This window comes from Pleurodeles waltl, chromosome 5, assembly GCF_031143425.1.
Source record: "Pleurodeles waltl isolate 20211129_DDA chromosome 5, aPleWal1.hap1.20221129, whole genome shotgun sequence".
Taxonomy (NCBI): domain Eukaryota; kingdom Metazoa; phylum Chordata; class Amphibia; order Caudata; family Salamandridae; genus Pleurodeles; species Pleurodeles waltl.
Genome location: NC_090444.1, coordinates 632,978,728 through 633,004,105, shown reverse-complemented (window position 1 = coordinate 633,004,105; position 25,378 = coordinate 632,978,728). Strand labels below are relative to the sequence as shown.

The 25,378-nt window shown below is 43.1% G+C and overlaps 1 protein-coding gene across 6 annotated transcripts in view; it reads right to left on the bottom strand.

Annotated features, from left to right (window-relative positions):
• MAP3K4 (mitogen-activated protein kinase kinase kinase 4) overlaps nt 1–25,378 on the bottom strand; it is a 379,054-nt gene that overhangs the window by 252,251 nt on the left and 101,425 nt on the right. For 5 of the 6 annotated variants that reach the window (XM_069234493.1, XM_069234494.1, XM_069234496.1 and 2 more), the window contains one exon: nt 534–739. The exons of the other annotated variant lie outside the window; for it this stretch is intronic. In XM_069234493.1, the coding sequence (XP_069090594.1) occupies nt 534–739 (206 nt within the window). The remainder of the gene's footprint in view (nt 1–533; nt 740–25,378) is intronic. 6 annotated transcript variants of the gene reach the window in all.

Below are 25,378 nucleotides of genomic sequence, written 5' to 3'. Positions count from 1 at the left end.
AAAAGTATGGGTTAGACACAGGTTTTAAAGTCGATGTTCCTGTTGATGCTGCTCATCTTTCCATACCCTACCACCTCTCTGAAGCATGCAGATGCAGTATGAGCATTCTTCTTCCTGCATATTCACTCTCACTGTTGGCAGAGACTAAACAAGATACACAAAATATATTTTCCCTTCATATTCGAGAGCAGAGTTAGAATATTAAATTCCACTGTCTTCGAATATTTGTGCATATTGTTAGGCATCTCCTCAGAATTCTAGGACATTTATAGAACTAAGACTACCTACATCAGATACCGTTTTAAAGGAAGCTTCAAAAGTTAGAACACCGATTATCTTAGCAGGTATTCTGAGGAAGAAGCCAGAAGTAGGAAAGGCTATTCAATGTTTTAGTTGTGAATGAGCAGGGGGAAGGAGCGATTTCGGGTCTTGCCTGCACTAAGAGGACTGAAGTCCATTTAAAGGTGATCAGTAGCCACAGCAAAACATACCATTCCAAGACTGTTTTACAGGAGCCTTCAGTAGTTACGCACCTTTGATGGTGGAGCGGCTGGCCTGTTTCCCTATGTTAGTCCTCTGGTGCTTTGTAGACATACGTTTCATCTGTCGGGGATTGCTGGGAGGAGAGGTGCCGTAGAACGTTTCTGCACTAGCTTCATCTGAAAAGTCCTCTGGTTCCGATCCCAAGTTTTCAGATCCCAGGTTTTCACTAGAAGCATGTTGCGTCCTATGTGGCTGCCTGAGGAAGAGACAGCAATCAGACGTGTTAGAGTAGGCTTAAATCCCTGGGACCTCCCAGCGCAATATATTAAACAGAGACTACCACTTCAGCCTCACTGATTTCTAAGCACCCACCACTCCACTGTGATTCAATCCTTTTCCAACCTTAAAGCTGCAGGACGACCTCCCCCAAACCAGGTGCTCCCAGCCGAACGCTAATTAACATGCAGGTAAGCTATGCGATCAATGTTGCTGCAAGGGTAGAAGACATCTTATTAGTTATAAATCAAGATGCCTTGAACTGGAAGAGAATAAAACAACTCAACTGAATAGCCAAGTCATTTACTGTTTGACTGAAAACAAGACCAAACTTCAGATTATCAATAGCAGCACGGCTCACGACAATAAAATCAACGAAAACCATTCAGAGTACAAGTTTTCAATTTTGGATTTAAGATGCCGGCGAGACAACCAGCCCCCTTCACTGTGTTTCGGGAATGGTTTACTGCTATTCCTGGAAAAACACAGATTTCGGAGTAAAACGCCAGCATCCAGCAGGGGATCTCGACTTCGGCCACATCACACTATCCAGCAACACAATGATCCTCTTGTTACTCAACTTTTCTACTACCAATTATAATATTTAGAATCTCAAACCGAATTACACTAGAGTTATGTCACCAGGCAGCAGGGGCACAAATCGCAGTAAAATGTTCTATTAATTTACTGCTTTGATGCACAGAGCAACTGCAAGCTTAGCTGGATAGGGCCAGTAGGACAGTACATCGCTGTGCGTCTAGTGGGACAGTCAGGAAAGTGTGCATTTTAGGGGAAGTGCATGCTCTGAAGTAAGGTCCATGTGCCTTCTATCACAGGGTGGAATTCTGTAGAAGCAGGGATGTGGAATTCCTATCGCCCGACGCCCGGGACATCTTGTTTGGGGTCAAGGGCAACAAGTTTTTATGTTTACTTTGTCCTTGGGACAAGTAGGCCCAACCCTCTGCGGCACAAACCCTTTGGCTGCCTGTTTACAGAGAGTGGAACTCTCTGCAGTTGAGGTAATGTGTTTCCAAAAGATAATTCTGTTCGAACTTGTATTTATGGTTCATTATTTGAAAGCCTTCATTATTAGGGTGAGTGCTGTAAATAAATGTTTTAAGGTCACACTTCACTACTGACGTTGGTTCCAGTACAAAAAAAAACAAAAAACGTGTATACACATGTTTGAAAAGTTTTTGCTATGAGGCTAAGTGTAATGCTCCCAGAATGCTCTCTGATTAGATGCAAATGAAGTGACATTTCGTAAAATGTTTTGATGCACGCTAGTATTTCCCAAAAATATTTCTAATGGAAAATCAGTGTAACCATTTTCAACACGATTATGGGAAGCATGAAAGTAAACAAACACTGACAAAGCCAACTGATCTGACATATTTTTTATAAGTCTTTTAGTTTCATCAATGCGTGTCTTGTTTTGACATGGCTTTTGTAACACTTTATTGTTGTGGGAGCTACCAGGCCCTCAACATTGTAACAAACACTGGCAAAAAAAAACCAAAACGTTTTTGAACTCTAAAATCTCACGTTGCCACCAGTGGCATAACAAAGGCCCCGCAGCTGCCCTCCAGGGGGCCCCTTCAGCACAGCACCTGCCCTGAGTGAGTCTGGAGAGGGGGCTCCTCCATGTTCTCTGCAAAGGGGCACCCTCCAGTTTCGTTACGTCACTGATTGCCACTGTAGTTCCTGACACTGAACAAAACTACTTTGTGTGCCAATATGCTCCTTGTGGAAAAGCAGAATGCGATCACTCACAGTAAAGCCAGCCGAAAGAGAGAGAAATAGAAGTTTAATAAAAACAAAATGTCTTTGTTAACACCAGACCTAATTAGGGACCAAGACCCACATGTAGGTAGCTTTTTGCATGTCGCAAACAGCGACTTTCGCTGTTTGCGACGTGCAAAAAGCACATTGCGATGCACAAACCCAGTTTTGCGACTCGCAATTAGGAAGGGGTGTTCCCTTCCTAATTGCGACTCGCAGTGCAATGTAGGCTTGTTTTGCGAACGCGGGCGCAAACCAATCGCAGTTTGCACCCATTTCAAATGGGTGCTAACACTTTCGCAAAAGGGAAGGGGCCCCCATGGGACCCCTTCCCCATTGTGAATGTCACTGTAAAAAAAATTCAGAGCAGGCAGTGGTCCTGTGGACCACTGCCTGCTCTGAAAAAACGAAAACGTTTCATTTTTCGTTTTTGTAATGTATCTCGTTTTCCTTTAAGGAAACGGGCTGCATTACAAAAAAAAACTGCTTTATTGGAAAGCAGTCACAGACATGGTGGTCTGCTGTCTCCAGCAGGCCACCATCGCTGTGAGGGCCGCCATTCGCAAGGGGGTCGCAAATTGCGACCCACCTCATGATTATTCATGAGGTGGGCATTTGCGAAGCCCTTGCGAATCACAGATGGTGTCAGGGACACCATCCTACATTCGGATTTGCGACTCGCAAATTGCGAGTCTCAAATCTGAACCTACCTACATGTGGCCCCAAATTCTTAAAGAAAGTCGCAAAAGTGCACCCCATGGTATATGTCGTACCCATATAAAATATTTGTGAACTGTATTTTAGCATGGGTAAATACGCATGTGTAGATTTGCTCATGTGAAAATCTATTGAGCATTTGCAAGTTCATTTTCCCTCCAGCCACTTTCTTCTCAACCCTGGAAGAAGTTCTAATTCTGCCATTGTCAGGAGTAAATGTCCAACCTTTCTTATTATGGGAAAATATTAGAGAGAAGCTGGTGAAAATCTTTAAAATATGCAGGTTAGTAGGTTTGCAGACTCAAACGCATTCCAGCCCTGGAACTATTGCTTACTGCTTCCTCCAGCCCCAGTATGCAGATCTGCAGAAAGGTGGCAAAATAAGGAAATTGCTACAGTAGGGATTGAAAGTGCATGTATATAAGCCCTACTGTGGTAGTAGCCCTGGCATAATCAGAGAGGCTATTATCAGAGCTCTTACATAATGAGATTGCTGCCATATTTGGCGCCACACTACATGGCACCAAAGGGACAAGTAGATCTTTATACAGGACAAGTAGATTTGAGAAGCAACCTGTCCCCTGGACAAGTAGATATTTTAATAAATTCCACACCCCTGAGAAGCATTTCAGTGGAAGTACTCACATTTTCAATCGTTCATCTAAATGGAATGATTCAGTTGATAAGTGTTCTAAACGGGTTCATCAAAAAGTATATAACTTATCAAACATTTATTTCGTAATGTATATAAACTGCAGCGCAGCCATTGCCAGAACTCGTGTGATCAATGTCAAAAAGAGCGTACTGCAGAGATGGGATTTGGTTCTGTCTACATGCTGGTGGGCAGTGGTACTCGTTTTGATTGGTCAGAAGTGTGTGTTTCCACAGAAAAAATGCTTCTCCTCCAACTAGTTGTGCTTATATTATTTGTTCAGTCATCTGCCTGAGCAGCAGTAAGGTAGCCAACATAAGGCCCACTAAAACGCATTCACTATCAACCTTACAATGAGATGGAACTTGACCTTTTAGGGGCACGGACATGCCACTGTAATGCTGCTAAATTGTCTTAAAAAGTACATCACTTACAGTGTTTGCTTTTGTCCTGGCAGCAGCGCGGATGAAAGGAAGGCATTCATGGATTGCTGTTTTCCAGTCGCAACAAAATGCTCTTCCCTTTCTAACATTAACTTTGAACTTCAGAGTACAGTTGAATGTTTGAGAGCAGTACGGGATGCACTGTGTTACTTTTAATCTACAAGCATTTTAGGTCTGACTTGACAATGCAGCTGTCACCAGATCTTATGCGATCAACCAAAAAGAGCTTTCAAAGTACTTCAGAGAGAGGGAGGTTTAGACGTCTCCCACAGTTTGAGTCCCTGAGTACAGGATGTGATTGGGCCAAAGTTGTGTGTCTCCACTGAAAACCCTACATGCATTTTTTGGCTTGTGGCAAAGCTTGTACTCAATACAGCAGGACTGAATTGGTTATGGTGGCAATCCAAAATTATGGCTAGAGCCCAGATCGATTTATCATGAAATGTTACAATGAAGGCAGTTGGCCTGAGATAATTATTGTGAAAAGCATGCCATTGATTCATTTAAAGGTGGATTGTTTTTACTCTGTATGAAAGCCTGAGGAGAAGGATTTTTTTTACATGGAGTCTCACTGAGTACTGTAGTAGGCAAGGGTTCTGGTTATCCCCTATGACAAACAATACAAAAGATTTGCTGTGTGAAAATCATTACTGAGACTGCTTAGGAGAGATAGTAATTTGCGTAGCCAACTTTAACTTTGTTAACCTTTGAACGTGTATGATTGTGCATGATAGTTGCCTTGTGGGCAAGCGTATGCCCAAAACAGTATGCCTAAGTTTGTTATTGTGACAAGCTATATAGGCCTAACTAGTGCACATGACAAAAAAGTTATGTTTGTTTCATCTGCTTATTATGAAAAGTTATGACAAAGGCAGTGGGTCTAGCTTATTTATTGTGAAAAGCATTTGTAGAAAGCCAATAGGCCTTTAACAGTGAGGTGCTATCACATTGCGTTACAGCCATTAGGCAGAATTTTATTATATGTCATCTCAAATACTATTGTATCCGCAAGGGCTTTGTGACTGGCCATCCACTCTGACAGACTGGTGGTTTTCACTATGATGCGTGTTTTTACTGACTACTGACAGTGTTTGTATATTAATTTACAAACTGTATCTTTCAACATCATTTTAATTTTTTAACTGTAAGCAGGATAGTTGCCAGTTTATGTGCACTTGAATAGGCCTGTGCTGATTTGGTGACAAGTGAATGGTAAAAGCTATCTGCCTTATTGGTTCACTGGGAAAAGTTATGATTGACTCTATAAATTCAATGGAGTTTATTATGAAACTTTACGACAAATCCAGCATGTCTAACTTATTATGAACAGTTTGTGTTGAGGGCAATAGGCATTGGCGATTTCAGAGTATGACCACCACGATCTTAGACCTTGTAAATTAGTGATGCACTATTTTTCCAATTCGGCAGAATGGTCGGGTGAAGAGAGGCATAAAAGAGAAATCTGTATAAATTACGGAGAGCATTGTGTTGCTAGCCAGTCAATTAATAGTGTAAAACTAATAGAGAAGTGGAGATAGTAAAAAAATAAACCTCTTGTCATTGAAAGTTATAAATAATTGGAGAGGGATCAATGGGCAGGGCTTTCTGTTCTGTAAACTGATCGCTTCCATAGCTAATAATCTGTATACCTTACAAGCCAAATGAAACAAATTGTTAGTTACGAAAGTAAGAAACAAAGACCCGTATGTGCCGTTTACATTGTCTATCACAAACATAGCCACGCAGCACATAGGTCAGACAATATAAATACTTAAGACCTAATTCTGCTTGCCTTGGTCAAATAGGACACAAATGGGGAGAGTATGGACAGCACTAGCTACGTTTTCTATTTTTACACAGTGGAAAGTAGAATAAAGTGCAGAAATGGCCTATGTGCATATACAAATCAAGGATCAATAGCAATTTGTCCACAACATATTTGTAAAACTAAGCACAAGCACCTAATTTTACATTTACTACACCACTGAGAATGAGGTAATTGGAGGTCTGTGGTCTATTGAAAGAAGCAGACAGAAGGCAATACAGCAAACTGGCTAAATGAGGAGGAGCACCCGCAAAAAAGAAAGTGTTTTTTTAAGGCTTGGAGAGAAAGTGAATGTTTCTTGGTAGACTGTAAAGCTGAAGGAGAAAGACTTTTACCCATGACCACATTTAGTGTTCCGGCAACATGCGCATCTAGAAACATACCCAGTTTACTGACTTTGGGAGACAGAGTAATAAACAGACAAATAGAAACTGGGTGGTGTATGAGAATCCCTCTGATCGCATACAGCCAAACGGATCTCATCCTGTTGTGGAATGCATTTAGACGAGCAATCAGTATCCAAGGTGTGGTAAATTCTATTACAATGCAGATTTAATTACATGTCATGAGCACAAACTGTCTGGTTTCTCTAGGTGGAACTTAAAACAATCATAGTAACAGTCGATGAGGCAAAGAAAAAGCCTAGAGACTTGCACCTGAACATGCAATTTTGAAAATGTTTGGATGGTGTCATTCACGGTAATATAACACGCCTCTAACTAGATATGTAAATCCATAAAAAGGGTAAAACTTAAAAAACTTTTTTTTTTCTTCAAATAATCAACAAGTGAATGATGTGTACCTTGATACTGGTGCCAATGAGTGTTCTGACTAAGCATTTGGAAGAGACTGGCAAAAAGGTGGAGAGCAGGTGGGTGGGGTTCTTAGGGCGCGTAGAGGGGCAGGGAGGTGGACTGCTCGCCAGACCCCGTGGCCAACCGTACTGCCGAAGGCAATGCATGGTTGGGTGTTGGCTTTACGTATGTTAATAAAATATTACTTTACTTTTTTTTTTTTTTTTTTAACCTAGAAATTTGCAGTACAAACAGAGGTTAAAGCAACATTAGTTAGGTGAAACTTTCAGAGCCAATGTAACATTTTAAAATAAAAAAATACTGAAATTCACCTGCTATTGTTATCGCTAACTGTCCCTCGTGCCCTAAAGTTGCTCTAACTCGCGCCCTCACCATACTCAGCTAGTTCCTTCCCAAGTTACATAATTTGTGACATGTTCTATGACATCATTGATAATATCACTGCAACACCTGAAATTACATCTTTGATGACAAGATTGTGCATGGCTTAGCACAACTTCTAGTCAGCACTATCAGAGTCAAATAAGTGAGTTAGATTATTGATGATCCTTCATTTACAGACCTGTACATGCTGTACTGAACTTGTACTACACATATTTCAACTGCAACCTTAAACAATTTTGAAGGAAAATAAATGCTGATATATATATACACACATATATACACACACACACACATATATATATATATATATATATATATAAAATTGTCTTTTTCACTGAAAAAAACAAAGGGATGTTACAGTTCGGAAATCGGAAATAGAATAAAAAAAACATGGAAATTTACTTTAAAAAAAAACAAAAGAATACAGGGATGTTATAGTTAGGTTATGAATTTACTCACACAAAACTACAGAAATTCAGCAGTTAGAGTTAATTCAAGTAACTGGAAATCGCGTCCTAATGTAACTATGACTCACGCCCCACCATGCACAGCTTTTTTCTTTAATAATTTGACTGCTAATGTGTCATTTATATTTTTAATAACATTACAGCCGTTGTCATAAGTGCTGTAATATCTGGGGTAATTAGCAGTGTATGGCGAGGGAGTGAGATATAGTTACCTTACGGAGTGAGTTTTAGCTACGAGGTGGTTACAGTTGTGGGCAAGCCCCTATAACAAGCCAACCCCACGCCACACTCAGCCTTTGGCAATGCACAGTGAGGGCTGGCCGCAGGGCCTGGCAGTCCCAGCGACCAACTCCCTACAACCACCCAACCTTGCGGTGCACATGGCGTTCAGCCGTGCGTGGCTGGTGTTGGCCAAAGGGCTCCTCCTACACACAATGCCCCGGTGAGGTGGTAGTCTCTCAGGGCTCGGTGGTCCAAAACGGACCCCTTTCCTTTTTTTTTTTATAGCTTCGGGGAGGTGGTGGTCCCCAGAGCTGCGTTGGGGGCGACAGGCGTGCCCCACACAAATACATTTGGCCCGCGGTTTACAGACCCTTCGCATCTATATATATATATATATATATATATATATATATATATATATATATATATATATATATACACACACACACACACACACACACATTTGGATTTCTTTTAATTTCTCAAAAACTATTGAACGGATTTCCACCAAAAAACCACAAGCATTTGCAATGGAATGGGTCTCGCGTTCGCTCAAGTTAAAGCTATTAGCGTAGTAAACTCCTAACCGGACTTTTCTTGCCACTTAAACTGAAAAGTAAAACAGTTTCACATAAACAAGCCGGCAGCCACCATGACCGCGAAGCAAACACACAAAAGGAAACAGAAGTTGGCTCGAACTGAAACATAATCCATGTAACTGGAAAAAGTGCAAATATCCATGTAACAGGGTCGATGTCATGCAAAGCGCTCTACTACTACCCAGCGAGATCGCGCTGCCTACCAAATAAAGAGAAAAAGTAGTCCAGAAACCATACGGAAAACATAGAGCTTCGTATGTTTTCAGTAGTTGGCCGGTGCGCTCGAGGAGGGCTAAAAACCAGAAAAGGCAAGATGTATGCATGCCTTTCACTAATTTAATTAAGCGAATTTTAAAAGGTAAGTCCATGAACCAACCAAACTGATGGGCGTGACATAGGTGTGGTTAAAAGCCCACAGAGAGATTACACCAGGGACAGAGCGCTTTGCACTCCACGCTAAAAAAAGGATAAAGAATGGAAAATGAAATAATTTGGCAAAATATCGTCCCACAAACCCTACTCCTGAAGACTTCTTTTTAGGTTGATGTGTTATCTGATAAGGTAGCATGCTATTACTCACAATACTAAAGAGCTAGTGACTGAATTGTCTGACCCACTGACCCCATTCTGTTTTTTGGCGGGCAGAAAGAAAATGTTGAACAGACCAACAAAAGAAGCGGGGTGCCCCAAAGGCCATCTGTGTACGTATAAATATAACTGTATCTATGATTTTGTATTATAACCTGTGGCTTGTAATGGAGTAAAGCGGTCTCTAGGCCAGGGCTAATAAAGGGCAGGTAAAAAGCACCAAGCTGAAGTTGAGGTAAATTCAGAATTTCTATGGTGACTGATAACCTAGCAGTGCCTACATTTAAATTTGCAAACCCCATATTGAAAAGTATGCACAGCACAGAAAGACCTCCAAGACAGTGATCTTTAACGGTTTCATGCAATAGGGGTTGGTGGAACATCTGTGCAAACCACCACTTCCCAAGCCACTTTAGGGCTTGGGGACCCCACATCCAGGGCCTTCTCGTTTTAAAAAGAGGAAGGGGTGCTTACCCCCAGCGACCACTAATGGCCCGGGGACTCCATCCTCTAATGCCAAAAAATAAATTATTAGGGGATGGGGGCATGAGGTTCTCCTTCCCGGGCAATAGAGGCCCCAAAGACCCCATCCTCTGGAGTCAAAAACATTTAAATTAAAGGAGGAGGGCATGTGGGACCCCCTCTCTCCCAGAGACCAAATGAACCCCAGCAACATCACCCCTGAGGCCCAAATCTAATTGTAGGAAAGGGGAGGTGTGTGTGCCCTCTCTTGAGCCTTTAGAGGCCCCAGGGGGCCCCATTCTTCAGGGCCTGATTCATTATAAGTGGCTGCCCTGGTCATGACACAGGGTATCAACAAAGCATAATGCTGGGGTCCATGAAGGGAGCCCCAACACCCCTAGCTGGCTCACGCCCAGTGGGAGCAGCTGCTGCTGTTTGCTCTTGTGGTCCTGCGGGAAGGGAAAAACCACTGTGTCTTGGAGTGGGCTTCCTGAGACACAGTTGAAGAGTTGGCCCCAGGGGATGCGGTCACTGGGGCTTTGTAAAGTTCAGGGAGGAGGACCTCATGCCACCCCTCTCCTCTACTTATTGCTAATCTCTAGGGGATGGGGTCCCCAGAGCTCAACTGGATTCAGTGTATGGGGCCACATGCCCCATGCCACTGAAATTAAAGTGTTTGACACCAGGGAATGGGGTCCCCCAGGCCATTACAGGCTCAGGGAGGGGGACTGCACCACCTCTTCCCTATTTTCTGTCAATGCTGGCTCCTGGGGGTCTAAAATAGGCTTCAGGAGGCTGGCTGCACTCATGCCCCCACCCCAAATAATTGAAAATAAAAATGGTGGGTGGCTATCTTCATTTGTTTTCTTTTTTGCTATGGTCCCATAGGATCGTAGCAAAAACATCAGCAATGTTTTTTGAGCCCAGGTGTAGAGGTAGGAGTCAGGGTACCCCTACTTCTCCCTTCTATGTTTTTTAATTAAAAATGCAGGAGACTAAGGGCCTGATTACGATCCTGGCGGATGGGATACTTTGTTATAAACATGACAGATATCGCGTCCGCCGTATTACCATTCCATTATATCCTATAGAACTTGTAAAACAGCAGGGAGGACAACCATCACATTTGTGATGGATTATCCCATCCGCCAAGATCGTAATCAGGCCCTAAGTCCCCGAGTCCTGTAATGGGTGGCAGGAACTTCTTTCTACATTTTACTAGCAGCCAATCAGAGTGCTCTGCAGCAAAAGCCTGTCTCTCCTGGGAGCAAACTGTACCAAGGCAAAAAAAGACCCCTGGGCCAATCAGAACATTCTGTTCTTTAAAACTGGGTTCAATGGACTCTCGCTAGAGTCCCTTGACCCAACCATCCAGATATACAAACATTTCTTTTCTGAATACCTAAAAAATGACTGAACAGATTTTCACCAAACCACAAAAAGCATGCTTTCGAGACCAAAATCTAGTTTCTTGCCAAATTTGATGTATGGGGATTTTGTGTTTTCAAGCATGCCTTTACCACACATGCCTTTACAAAAAAAATGTGTTGTAAAAGCATGCCTTGTAAAGGCATGTGTGTCATGCAACCGCCCACCCGCACTAATGCCCAAAACTACCCTCACCCCTAATCCCTAAAGTGCCCTGACCCCCTCACCCACCATGAACTGTTAAAAAAACGACCCCAACCATTCCACCCCTGCCCCATAAAACTAAACTACCCGAGACCCCCTACCCATGAGCTCTAAAATATATATTTTTTTAAAAACCTATCCTCACCACCCCACCCGCCCCTAAGAAGTAAACTACCCCAACCCCCACTTCTAAAAACTAAACTACTGCAACATCCCCACCTGCCCTAAATCCTAAAACCTACCCCCAATAAGTAAACTATCCCGGACCCCGCCCCCACCCTAAGCCCTACAAAAAATACCCTGACTACCCCACCCCTTAAAACTAAAGTACCCTGACACTCCCCCAACCTAAGCCCTAAATCCACACCCATTGCTAAAACTACCCACCGACACTGGCCCAACCCTACTTACCTCACCGTGTCCTCTTCCGATCATTCCTACTCTTCGCTCCTCCCGCCATTCCTTAAACCTTCACCCACACCTTTAAAAATTAACTACCCCGCCTCCCATCCTAATCGCTAAATTCCCAGGCTCCCCCCGCTCCCGCCCCTATAAATACACAGACCCCCCAACTTGAGCCCTTAAAAAAAATACTTAAACCTCCCACCCCTTAAAAAAAATAGCCCGCCCGAGCCCCCACCCATCTCAATCCCTTAATCCACCCCTCCCCAACCCTGCTCCATCCCCACTTACCCTACTGCATCCTCTCACAATCAATTTATGGCTTTTTCTGTGCCTTAACCATGCATATGCATGGCCAAGGCACAGACAAAGCCATGTGTTGTTCAGGCAAGCGTGGTTACGCTTGCGTGGGAAACGTCTGTGTCCTTAAGGACGTTTCCCTTTTGAACCCATCCATAAAAGCTTTAATGACTGGCATATGAATAAATGACTGGCATATGAATAAGTGACTGGTGATTTCTGTTTTGCAAGTAAGCTGCAACAGCAGCGACATGCAGTTCGATGGAAGTGTATGCTCAACGCAATTTTATAAGTGTAATAAATAGCATACCAGCTGTTGTACTGTGGGGGCAAATGGGTCTATGTGCAAAGCTAGACAGTAGTGGACAAATCTTTTCCACTTAGCTGCTTAACAGGCCCTAGAGATGAAAACTGCAAGTACCCAAACTCTAGGACTTCAGGAGACAAATTGGGAGGTTAAGTTGTTTAGCAATGCGATGTCTAACCTTGCAGTTGCTGTAAGTGAGAAGGTATAGGTGTTGGGGAGCCTCTTGTGAGGTACCAGGGACAACTCTAGAGGTGTTGTGTACCAAGCTTGACATGCCCATGTTGGAGCTACCAGAATCATCTTCAGAGGTGTCTGTCTAAGTTTTCTGACAAGGTTTGGAATGAGTGGGAGAGGCAGCAAAGCGTAGGTAAATATCCCTGACCAATTCACCCATAGCGCATTATTCATAAACTGTGGGTGATAATACCTGGAGGCAAAGTTTTGGCATTTTATATTTGTTTTCTGCGTGGCAAACAGGTCTACGTCTTGCTTGCCCCAATGCTGGAAATACAGAGGAAGGGTAGAGTTCCCACTCATGTGCTTGTTTTGGAGTCCTGCTTAGTATGCCTGACGCTAAATTGTTCACTCTAGGGAGATATTCTGCTAGAAGGTGGATGCGATGGGAAATAGACCAATTCCAGAGCTCTTTTGTTAAGTGAGACATTTCGGTTTAGTGTGTTGCCCGCCAGCTACTGGATTTAATACATGCCAGTCTTTCTTGTCTGTTTTGAGGAGAACAACCTTGTGGGAAATGTTTGCATTTAACAATTTCAGAGCTAACTGAATCGCCATGAGTTATAACAGATAGACGTGCAGTGTCTGTTGGTGATAAGCCCACAAGAACTGGACCGTCATGTCCCCCATAGGTGCTCCCCACCATGTGAATGATGCATCAGTTGTGATAGCCACCTGCAGAATTGGTTCCATATACGGTCTGCCTTTGAGGAGATTTTCTTTGCTCCACCATTGTAATGAGTGATGGACCCTGGGTGAAAGCAACACTAGGTGCACTAAATTGCCGTCCGCTTGTGGCAACTGAGATAATAGTCACTTCTGCAATGAGCATATGTGAAGCCTGGCGTGTATGACGATGCAGGAAGCCATCATGCTCAAGAGATGCATCACCGTTCCGACTGGAAGGCGATGACATGGCAGAAAAAGAGTCTGTTGGTTTCAAGAGATTAAAAACTTGGGAATTGGGGTATGATTTGGTTGTGACAGAATTCAGAATTGTTCACAGATATAGTTATATCTGGAGGAGATGTAATTGGGACTTTGGTGGCATTGATTATGAACCCGAATTTGTGCAACAGATTGATGGTGGTCTGTGTATCTTGTAGACAAATCTGTCTGCTTAGACTCTTTAACAGCCTACTGTCTATGTATGGGAAGACAGTAATGTTTTGTCTTCTTAAATGTGCTGCCACAACCACCAGACGTTTGGTAAATACTTGTGGTCCTTTTGTCACCCCAAAAGACAATACATTCTACTGATAAGGATGTCCATTTATCACAAACCTTAGGTAATGAAGATGTGCTGGATGGTTGGGGAAGTGAAAGCAAGCATCCTTTGGGCTGACTTCCGCCATAAAGTCGCCTTCCTATAGCAATGGAATCACATCCTGCATTGTTTTTTCTGCATAGGTCCTTGTAGGTTTTTCAAAGATATTCGCCTCCAAATCAGAATCAGTGGCAGTTCTGTTGATCTGTTTGGTAAAAATCCCTTTTACCTGTGACTTGTCTTATGTGTGCCTTTTGTAGCTGATGCACCTGTTGGCATCAAAGTTCGATGTTGCTGTCTTCGACGTCAATGCCTTTTTGGCACCGAAGATTGGGTGAGCACCATTGGCTTATGTGGAGGTAATGGCTTCCGCCTGCTCGGCTACAATGACTTCTCCAGCACAAAGGGGGAGCACAACGCTGATGGGTTCAACAACACTGAAGGCTGTGCAGGCTTCGATGGCTTCATTGGCACAAATAGCTGCTGCAGCTTCAAGGGCTGTTAGTCACCTCCTTGTTGCTTGGAGCCGGATTGGGATCAACAGTGTTATTGTCCTGTCTCCACTCTGAGGTGGGCTCTCAGTGCTTATCAGAGCCCATGGGCTGTGATGCACCAAGGCAGTGGTGGGATGGTGGTGAGGCTACAGGTTTTAAGTATACAAGCGTCTGATCACTCTGGGTAGTCACAGGCATAGGAGTGGTCTTCATCAACGAGTCAGATCCATAGGCATGGGCTCCTCGAGGAGTTCTAAAGGTGATCACTAGCCTTGATCCTCCTCTTCAGGATGCTTTGAGTCGTCAGAAGCGATGTTGTGTGGACTGCACAAGGTGACAAAGCCTTCTTCTTCCTCCCTGCCAGTGCCGACCTGTCATTTTTCTTCCATGGAGAACTCGGTCTCTGCGTCCATCTCCATATTGTGTGCTACATGTCAGTTGTGTTGGGGCGAAGAGTCTTTTTGTTCTTGATTAGGTTGCAGGCTGTGCAATCCTGTTTTTTGTGCTCTGTTGACAAGCAAAGGTTGCAGATGTCGTGTTGGTCCGAAAAGGCATTGTGGATACTTTCAGAAAGTATCTTCCTTGTTCCTCCCATCACCCGGAGTCGAGCATTCTCATCAACACGACCCAGCTTTCTCAGTCGAATAACTTGTGGGAATTTGCTTGAAAAAATTGACAGTCGATGAAGTTGGACGACAATCAGGGCACTGATGATGCACCGAGCTCCTGTACTATTCGTCCGAACCACATGGCAGAAAAAAATCAATTTAAGGATGAAACCACTGATCATGCACATACACTCAATGAGGAGGAGTCTTGACACTACATCAGCAACAAAAGACTAAGAAAAACAAGTTGTAGAGTTTGAGCCCAACACTAGATGGCCAAGGTATGCACTGCATGTGTATCTGCAGCCAAAACATGCTATCAATACATACATTCACTGAAAAAAAGCAAAAGTTATAGGGACGTTTCAGTTCGGAAATAGCATTAAAAACTGTAGGAATTCAATGAAAAAAACAAAGGTTACAGGGACGTTAGAATTAGGAAATAGAATTTTTAAAAAACCTTAGAAATTTACTAAGAAACCAAAGGTTGCAGGGGCGTTATAGATAGGTTCAGATTTTACACACAAAGCTATAGAAATTGAGCAGTTATAGTTACAGTAGTATCAAGGAACTATAACTTGTGCCCTAAAGTAACTATAACTCATGCCACAGCCATGCACTGCTAATTACCCCACATATTACATCTCTCATGACATTGTTGATAACATCACTGCAACATTTGCCGTAAAATTTTTGATGTGAAAACTGTGCATAGCGGTAGCGCAAGTTATAGTTACGTGAGATAACTATAACTGCTGAATTTCTTTGGCTGTGTGTCTGTAAAATCTGAATCTAACTATAAAGTCCATGTAATCTTTGATATTTTTTTTATGTATAGCCAGTAGGTAGTTATAGTTATAACATAGATGCCCTAGGAAAAGCATTTTTTGTTGCGTCTATAACTTTGGCGCCGCATGACTTTTCTTCACAACATTTTCAAAACTGGTTTGCCACTCACTTCTGCTGCTGTATGGAAAGTTTTGGAGTGATTCGTTAAGCATGGGCTGAGAAAAAGAGAGGGTCTCAAAACGCATATTCCCCTATATTTTGCCATAGAGATGATAGACACGAAAACAGCGTGAACCGCGGAATGGAATAATACCAAATTTGGCAGAAACCTAGCTCTTGGTCCAGAAGCAGCATTTTTAAGTATTTCAGTGTAGATCCGTTCAGTAGTATGGGAGTTATTAAAGGAAAAAGAAATATAGATATCTAGGGATGCAGATCTACTCGTAGGGGTACGGGGGCAAAAGCAAGGCCGATTGGCTGGCCGCAACCTGAGAGGAAAGTTGTGGCCACCATTTTGATTCACGCGTCAGCCTGGGGTGGTTTGGCGGATCAAATACTGACATAAGGGGTCAGGATACAAGTAGCCTCACCTCACAGGACAGATGGAGGGGTCACTGAATCACCCCTCATGGGAAAAAATGGCACAAATAATTGTTTATTGTGTGCAGATCTACAAATCCTCAGCAGCGCTCAGCACGACACCTAGTGTAAATCCGCCGGGGATCGGCGAATCCAAAACCCAATGAAAAAAAAAATATACACCCACACCCACCAAAACCTGCTGTGCACCACTGAAGGCTATGCAGAACATATAGGTCAGAGAAATACAAGGGAGATCTACTCTATGTCTAAACATCTTGTTATAGGGGCTGTTCCAAAGACCTGCAATCAAACCCTACATGTTACCTCTAGAAAACTGTTGTCAATGTTGATCATGAACTGTTAGGTAATAGGCAAACTGCTGGACAACAGGCTATATAACAGGTGCATGTCAGTCTTTGTCAATCCAAATAAGAATGGGTTGTTCAAGACAAACTCTTCCCCAAATATCAGTGGACTTTTATGCACCTTTAACTAACATGGACCATGGCACTGCATGGCCCAAATGATATTGAAAAGGCATTCGACATGCTGGAATTGACTACTTGGAACATGTTCTTGGGTGGCACAAAAAGGCATACACAAGGTTTGCTTTGCACAGCCCCTCCTGTTCACACTAGCAATGGATTCTCTTGCCAACATTATAAGATAAGAAGGCCAAACCTGGGAGTGGCATTACACGGAGTCACACATGCATTTTCTCTGTATTCAGAAGACATATTGTTAGATTTAAATAACGCAGAACTGGAATTACCTGGTTAATATCCACATTTAGGACACTGGGTGACGTCGGGATTGGTCATAAATGGAAATAAGTCCAATTATTTTCCTTTCAAGAAACGGCTGCCAAAGACCCTTCCTGAAGCACTACCCACAAAATAGGAAGAACACACTTTCAGATTTGTTAACATACAAATATATTGAAATGACCATGATGTAATCGAAGGTTGTATGTGTCATGCTATGCGGAAAGTGGGCACCTTCTGGAAAAAATTTCACTGTAGACGGCAAGTACAGCGACAACTACCTCCCACAGAACAATACAGGCGATTCAATCAAAGCAACTCTCTGGACCCAAAGAAGGAGGTCCTCAAAGCAACACAGTCACGGAAAGCATGGAACAAGTATTTGCACTGAGAGGGCAAGGTAAAGTACTAGAAACCCTTGGGAGCCACTGTATCCTGACAACACTAGACATGAAGTATCACAAACTGGCCAATAAGGCGGAGAGTATGCTGGCTAACAAACTGGGAGTACGGCAAGTCAGACGTTATGTAACAGAACTTAAAAATAGGCAGGGAGAGTTCATGTCTAAGGAGGCAGAGAAAATAAAAAAGATTCTGAGCGGGAAATGTCCGCCCAGAAAGAAATTATGTATGACCTGTACTTGGTTCTGATCAAAGCCCTCGTCCAAGAAGCCAGATCTGAGGTGGACACACTCATAATGAAAGACAGAGATCTTTTGCAATAAAGGAACAGGAATATATTTCTTCTCAACAGGCTTTAGCAAAACATTTGCAACTTGGATGCTGATAACGTTTACTGAGGTTGTTAATGAAATTGCAGACACACCGACACTAACCCAGACAATGTTGGAAGCTTTGGTTTCATTGATTCTTAAACCAAACAATCAACCCTTGACTGTGCCGTATACAGCCCAATCACCTTACTTAACTTCAGGCCATTAATCTACAAGCCTATCTAACCAACTTGATTCTCTCATTCAGGGAAGAAACATGATAAACACCACCAGGAAAGCCCAGCATCTCACAGACATTATAATCAGGAGTGAGCGAAAGGTGGTCCTCCTGTCCATGAAAGCAGGCAAAGCCTTCAGAGGAGTAGTCTGGGCTTTGCTAGAACACACACTGAAGAAAGTGGGTCTTTGCAAGCGATTTCTCAGAAGGGCACCAGAAGGTTACATCGACTCCTCAGCTCGAATTCGAGTTAATAGGAGACTCTCAGAGAAAATGCTAATTCAGATGGAGCTGTGGCAGTGGTGCCCTTCCTAACTGACGTTCTTAGCACTTTCCACAGACCTCCTTGCGCAGAAGGTATGGGCAAATTGGCAAATACCACACATCACTCTGGGCCCATATAATCTCTAACTCACCATATTTGCCGATGACATCCTGGTTTCAGTACCTGGACAGAACATGTCAGTCCTGCTAACTGAACTGGGTCCTATGATAATATCACAGGATTTGAATCCAATAGCATGAAAACAGAGGGCCTCAACTCATCACTAAAAAAAGATAAGCTAAAAATTATTTTACAAACAAGGGAAAAAGAAAGGTCTAGGAGAGGCCTAAAAGACTCCTATCACTGCTGACCCCATAATGGAACAACCCAGACTTCTCACCCGGCATGAATAACAAAAGCTTTAACAAGACAAAAGAGGAAGGATGTTGCAAAATGAACTAAATGTTCCAAAAGGGATTAATACAATTGTTTTACAAGCAAAGGCAGAGGTCGGGTTAGAGGAAAATTGATGTATTAGATATACAGAAAAAAGCAGGGGTCATGCAGCCTCTTATAAGATGTTGGGCGAACAGACTGTCGACCCCATTTGAGAAATAGCTTTCAGAATCAAAACATGGCTCTAACCACCTTTTATAAACTAACAGCGGAAGGAACGCAACTCTATCACTGTTCATGGGAAAGGCAGCTATTACTAATGCAAGGCCATCCGCAGTGGGAAGATATTTTAATAAAAATTGTTGGCAAAATCATTAGGTTTTGCCTAAACAAAAGCTATAGGCTTTGTCAATGTGTTTTCTAGCCATGCTGTACAGTCGTGCATCATGGCTGAAAGAAAAACAAAAGTGCTATAACGCAGCCAGTGCTGACTGCTTCCCAGCGCCTTTTTAAAAAAAACTTTCAATCATGCTACATAGCATCCGCGCCACTGTTCAATATGGCTAAAAAACATATTGATAACACCAAAAGCTTTCATGTAGGCTTTGCCAATGCTTGTTGAGAAGAGCTGACCGTTGAGAGGAAATGCGGAGCAGTATGAATAGCTAGAGTGCTGCAAGGAAAGAAAAGAGGGGTAGAATGAGAGAGTTATGGGGGAGTGTGAGGGAACTGAAGGTAGCTGGGTGAGAGGAATACAAAGTTGTGTCAAGTGGCCAGAGAGGCTGTGGTGAGAGGCTTGCTCTACGTAACAGGGGAGACTGGTGCACAACAGAAACAGTGATCCACCTGCGTGGGCCTTGTGTAAGGGCTCCAAAGCCTGGAGAGCCCAAGAAAGAGCCAAAGACACTGCCCTGGAAGCCACCAGGATGAAGAAGGTAAGGTGGGAGTGCTCGGCTCTTCCCAAGGGTTGGAAAATGTGGGAAGCAACCAGAAAACCTGGTCAATCAACCAGCAAGAGCAATGTTGAGAAGGTGCTCTTAACCATCAGTCCGTGGTATAGTGTCGCCCTGCATGACAAGCACAAAATGCTCCAATAAAAAGAAAAAAGTAGCTCCCACCAGGAAAACAGTTGAAGGACACTCACAGAGGAAGCAGTATTGGGACCATGTTCCAGGGGAGGAACACACACACAAATAGGAACTTAACTTGGGGCGTGCTCACCAAAGAAAAGCAAGGAAATGAGAATGATGATCAAGCCAATCACTGGTAAGCAATGGGCGGCCTCCAAGCCCCCTGAAGGTAAACAAAATGCCTCGCAAGCGACAGTGCATGCGCTGTCACAGGGGATACCTAAAAAGATCAATAGTTAAGGAAACACTGCTTAAGATCTGATATTAAAAGCATCATTGATATCTGGTGTCTTACACCCTTGCTCTATGCTTACCTTTTTATTGTGTGTGTGTATATATATATATATTTTTATGTGTGTACGTATGTAACCTACATTCATATAAATAAATATATATATATATATATATGTGTGTGTGTGTGGGGAAGTTAATGTACTATATTTTGCACATAGATATTTTTTTCTTACTACTTACCTAAGTTGTACCCTGCGATGTAGTGACTCTCGATGCAAATGTATGAACACTTACCTGAGATACAGGCCTGCGAAGTAACGACTCCCGCTGCAGTCGCTCGATGTCGCGACGTTCTCCAGATCCTGCACAGTGCGTCCAGGATTCTCTGCCTCAGGAGCAGGGATTGGCACTTGACAGCATTCAACCTTGCCACGAAGCTTTTCCACCCGATTAAAACGGGCGCTTCACTTTAGAAGATCTTTATATTGTCTGTAACCAGCACATCGCTCCTCACTCCCCTCACTCTTCGGTACTGTCAGTCCAGGTAAGGGATCAGAGTGTACCAGGTCGAGCAGGTGTACCTGCGTCACCTTTTCCGCACCGTGGACGTCGTTCACAAGCACTCTCTGCCGTACAGCACTCCGACAGCTCTGCCTGATTTAATACAATGTAGTTCAGGTTCCTCTGACGTGAAACCTTGCTGTGTTCGGTCCTGTAAATTTCACTGATGCTCGGATCAGCACGCCATGTTTCCTTATGGCCAGGTGGATTGAGCTATAGCAGTAAAACTCATTCATCTTTATGATCAGCGTGAGATATATATTTTTTACAACTAGAATTCTTATAAGTGTTTGTCCCAGTCTAACTCGCTCGCAGAAACAAACTGCAAGGTCTGCCATTTTCAATCAGAAGCAAGTAGTCAGTTCACAAAAATCTGCATCTGCAAATTGCAAAGCAAACTACTTGGAAGCAAAGGAAAATGGAAAAGAGAAAATAGAGGAGAGGGAGAGAAGATCGGTGGTGAGACGCAAGGAGCCCTGGCCATTGTGATGCAACGGTGGCAGGGCTGCGCTTCTTTCAAGCTGTGAAACGAATGACAATAGGAAGGCATCCGATTAAAGCCTTCTGCACGTCTCAATGATAAGTCAATTCTGAAGCCTCCTAGGCCGGGAGTTCAAAGGGCTCGCGCCAGCCCTCCCCTATCCCTAATCTGAACGTGATGTAAAGGGGAAGTGGCAGGATGGATGTGCACTTTCTTACAAGTCTGACAAAGGGAGGGCCCGGGAGAAGCCATCTGTCAGACCTCACTGTGGGCGACGGAAGGAGGCGTTTTCTTGTCCCTGCCCACCGCCCCCCTCCCGGAGAGAAGGCTTGGCTGAGCAGCAAGGCAAGAGGTTCAACGTAGTAATACGTTCAATAACATCATACAGTGGGCCATGTCTCAGAGGCGTAGATTTCATAGTGCTGCAGGTGCAGAGGCACCGACGCCTGGCCCACTGAACACAAAATTATAGCTTTCTTTTACTACTTAATGAGTTAATGGGGGGGGGGGGGGCGGGGAGGTCATTTTCCTCACCTTTGCCACGTCACTTCAAAATATGACCTAGCACTCTATAGTTTATTCAAGGGTGGCATCAGTAATAGTGGGCGAACCACTAAAAGCTGGAGTCAGGCCTGCAGCCTGGCTCTTGCTCAGCTTGAGGTCCTGTTTGAAACTCGAGCTCATAACGAGCCGAGCTTTCATGTGACTTCTGCCCACCTTTCTCCACGGGGATGTGATTTTATGGCCAGAGCTGCCGACTATGGAACTTGGGAACTAGGTTTGAATCTCGAAGTTGGTTCATCATCCTGTGATTCTGGGCAAGTCACTTTATCTACCCATGCCTAAAAACAATGCACGTTACTTTGTGTAATGTATCTGGTGCGCATGTGTAAAGCATTCCAATAGCTGCAGGTCATGTTTGTGCTATATTTGAATAACCACAGAAGAATGCACTAGGAGGTAAAAACAAAGTCTTAATATAAGGAAAGACAAATAGATACCCATTTACTGACTTGATTTCTACAGAGTGAAACCAAAAAATCTGGATAAATCGCGGTGTCCCACTTCAAACTGTGTGATCTTAGACAATTATTATCTTTTCACCAAAACTCTTTTTCCTTCATTACTGAATAACAAGAACTTTCAAATATGTGAGTTAAGACTATAAATTGTATAAAACTATCACTTTTAATAAGTACTTCTCAGTGCAGTGCTATAATGTGACCTACTAATGTGAAACCTTCCACATGTAAAAAAAAAAAAAAAGACTTTACCATATTTTACGTGATTTGCTGTATGATTTACATAACATAAATTTTCAGGGCTCGGCTCGTTTATTGGCTCTAAAACCTGACCCAGAACCCTGGCTCAGCTCTGGTCAGCTCTCCCTGTTAATCTGTTGGTTCGCCTATCTCTAGAGGTCAGGCAAAACACATTCAATAACTGGTGATGACCAAGTGTTTAGAAAGGCATGTATGACCAATGAATCCATCAGGGTTCCATTCTAAATGATACGAATATTATCAATATATCCTGAACAGAATATGATATTTTCCATCCATTGCTCAACGTTTGGGAAACGCGTTGCTTTGTCTACAAGCAAAATTGCATTTTGAAGATTAATTTATGAATAAAGGATTATGTGTTTATGTAAATTGCGGACCATCGTAAAGTAGCTGGACATAATTTTCTGACTGAAGACAGTATACCGATTCCCGGATGGGATTCCATCATGTTATGTGATATTGGACATTACCAGTTATTGAATGTGCTGTGCCTGACGTCACCCATATATATAAAATAAAATAGAGTGCGGAGTCCTATCGTTAAGTATTGTAATTGGAGAGTTTTCTCTTTTAAAAAGGGTGTAATGGCTGCTCCCCTCTGGCTCTATGCACCTGGAATATAGCTATTCTCTACTTAAAGGTGATAGTGGCATGTGGGGACTTAATCATTCATTGCATTTGCTACATACAATCACTTCTGAATCCCATCGGTGTCTCTTCAGGCTTTCGCGCCACAAAATGTCTAAGAAAATTATGGTTCTTTTAACTTTCATATGAGTGATTCACTCAAAAGCTAGCGTACATGGTTATGTTATTCGTTTTTGTAAAGCATGGCATTAGCCGAAATTCCTTGGACTCGATGTCTGCTATTAATTTTATTAGCTTCTAAACTTTAAACTTTTGCAAGCATTTTAATGGACACCCCCTGCTACAGCCGAACAAGTCCAGCTATGTCCGTTACCATCGTCAGTGCCATTTTGCATCATCGTTTAGCAGAAAAAATCGCAACTAATGAAACAAAGAGCAAAATTAAGTCTAGACTTTTGCACTCACTGAACTGTGAGTCGTGTTTTATAAACACTATACAGTTACAAGGTGGCGAGAAAAATGTTGCTTACAGCAGCCAATATCGTTGGCAGCAATGACATGTTTTACCATCACATTCAACAGTGCTAGAAAGACACGAAGTGCCCTATCGTGTCCCTGTTCTGCACAAGCGCAGATGGGGTCCACGCACCCGTTTTCGATGAACACGTTTTGACAACGCATGCAAAAACTTCGGAACTCTACAAGTTAGACCATGAGATTCGGCAGAACAACACAAGCGTGTTTCTGCGCTGCACGGCCTGCAGCTCTTGCAGGAACCTCACAGTTTAGTTAGGCTGTCGCTACGCGGTCCGTCTAAATGCCCGGTTCGGCAGAAAACGGTGTTTCCGGCTAAATCGGTAATGAAAAGGAAATGTCCTGCTGGCCGTACTGTGCGCTCAGTTTCTTACATATAGGTATCCCCTTCGACTAGAGCCATGCATGAAACTTACACTGACCCCTATAATGGTGCCAGGTACAGAGGGAAAGTCACGGACTTAAAAACAAGGAGTGGAAATTAACTAGTCAGTAAAGTACCAGTAAAATGTCTTTCGGTCTGCTCTGGTGAGAGGAGCAGGTAACTCCCAAGCGATTGCCGACAAATAAAGTCTCGAGGAACAGCTGTACAGACGTTTTCTCTCACATTACACGGACATCAATCTGTACTGCAGAGACGGGCGCAGCTATTCATAGTGCATCGCATGCGGTGCGCCGGGGTCCAAGGGTGAGAGGGGTACACCTGACCCCAATTAATGGCTGTCTTTTTTTTTGCTACAAAACCAGAGGATGGGGGCCCAACTTCGACACTTGCACTAGTGCCAACGGCACCCTTGGTACCGAAGATTCTAAACTCTCAACAACCAGGTAGCAGGTAGAGTTTGTTGAACTACCATAATCAGGTCACACGCCACTGTTTTCTGAAATATGGCAGATTCAAGCGATGAACAAAAGGCTAGGACGCCCAAAAAGCACTAATGCATAAGGCTAAAGTCCTGTGTTTTGTTTTGTAACTTCTGTGCCAGTAAAATAAGGATTTTTTCATTTCCCACAACAAAAATGGTCAGCGTACGTGTCATCAATGCTCTAGAGCAGCGGTTCTTAATCTTCAGACTTATGTGAACGACCCACGGCATCATTACTGGAATACGGGGACCCTCACTGAATCATTATTGGAACCTGGGGACCCATGATTAGAGCAGCAAAACAATACACAATAATACAAAACATAAGCATACACCAACCAAATGCTCAAATATTACAATATTTTGTTTAATTCACAATCAAATATAGAAAACATTTTTACATTTTCAATGTGCTGCTTTATTTGCACGTACTTCATTAATTTTATTAATTTTAATATTATTTAATTTTGTAAATCAGTCGTGGACCTACTAAGCAGGTCTCGCGGACTCTTAGGAGCACTCGGAGCACAGGTTAAGAGCCATTGTCCAAGAGCCTACATAGGAAACTGCATAACTGGACGTATTGTTTCTACATCTCCGAAGTGAGAGAACATTTTAACTAGATGACGAACGGTGGACGCGACAGAACAGACACCCTCCCAACATTAAGGCGCACACCACAACGGTACCCATGGCTTGCGTTTGCTACCTCGGGTCAGGGGTCACGAGAAAGGTGGTAACAGAAAGAAAGCAGAACTTTAGCAGCCAGGTTTGTTTCTGTGATTTCCATTTCTTATCCTTGCCTTAGCCTCTCCGCAGAAAAAACAAGGATGTTATACTGTCAAAGAGTGTTAAGTGACGTGTTTCCCTGACGTTTGGTGAATCGCAGTTCATATCCTTGTAGGCAGGTTGCAATACCAAACTGTGGTGCATGTTAAAGCAAAGGACATGCTACTTTCAACAACGAAACCGAGAAATGTCATTTCCCACAA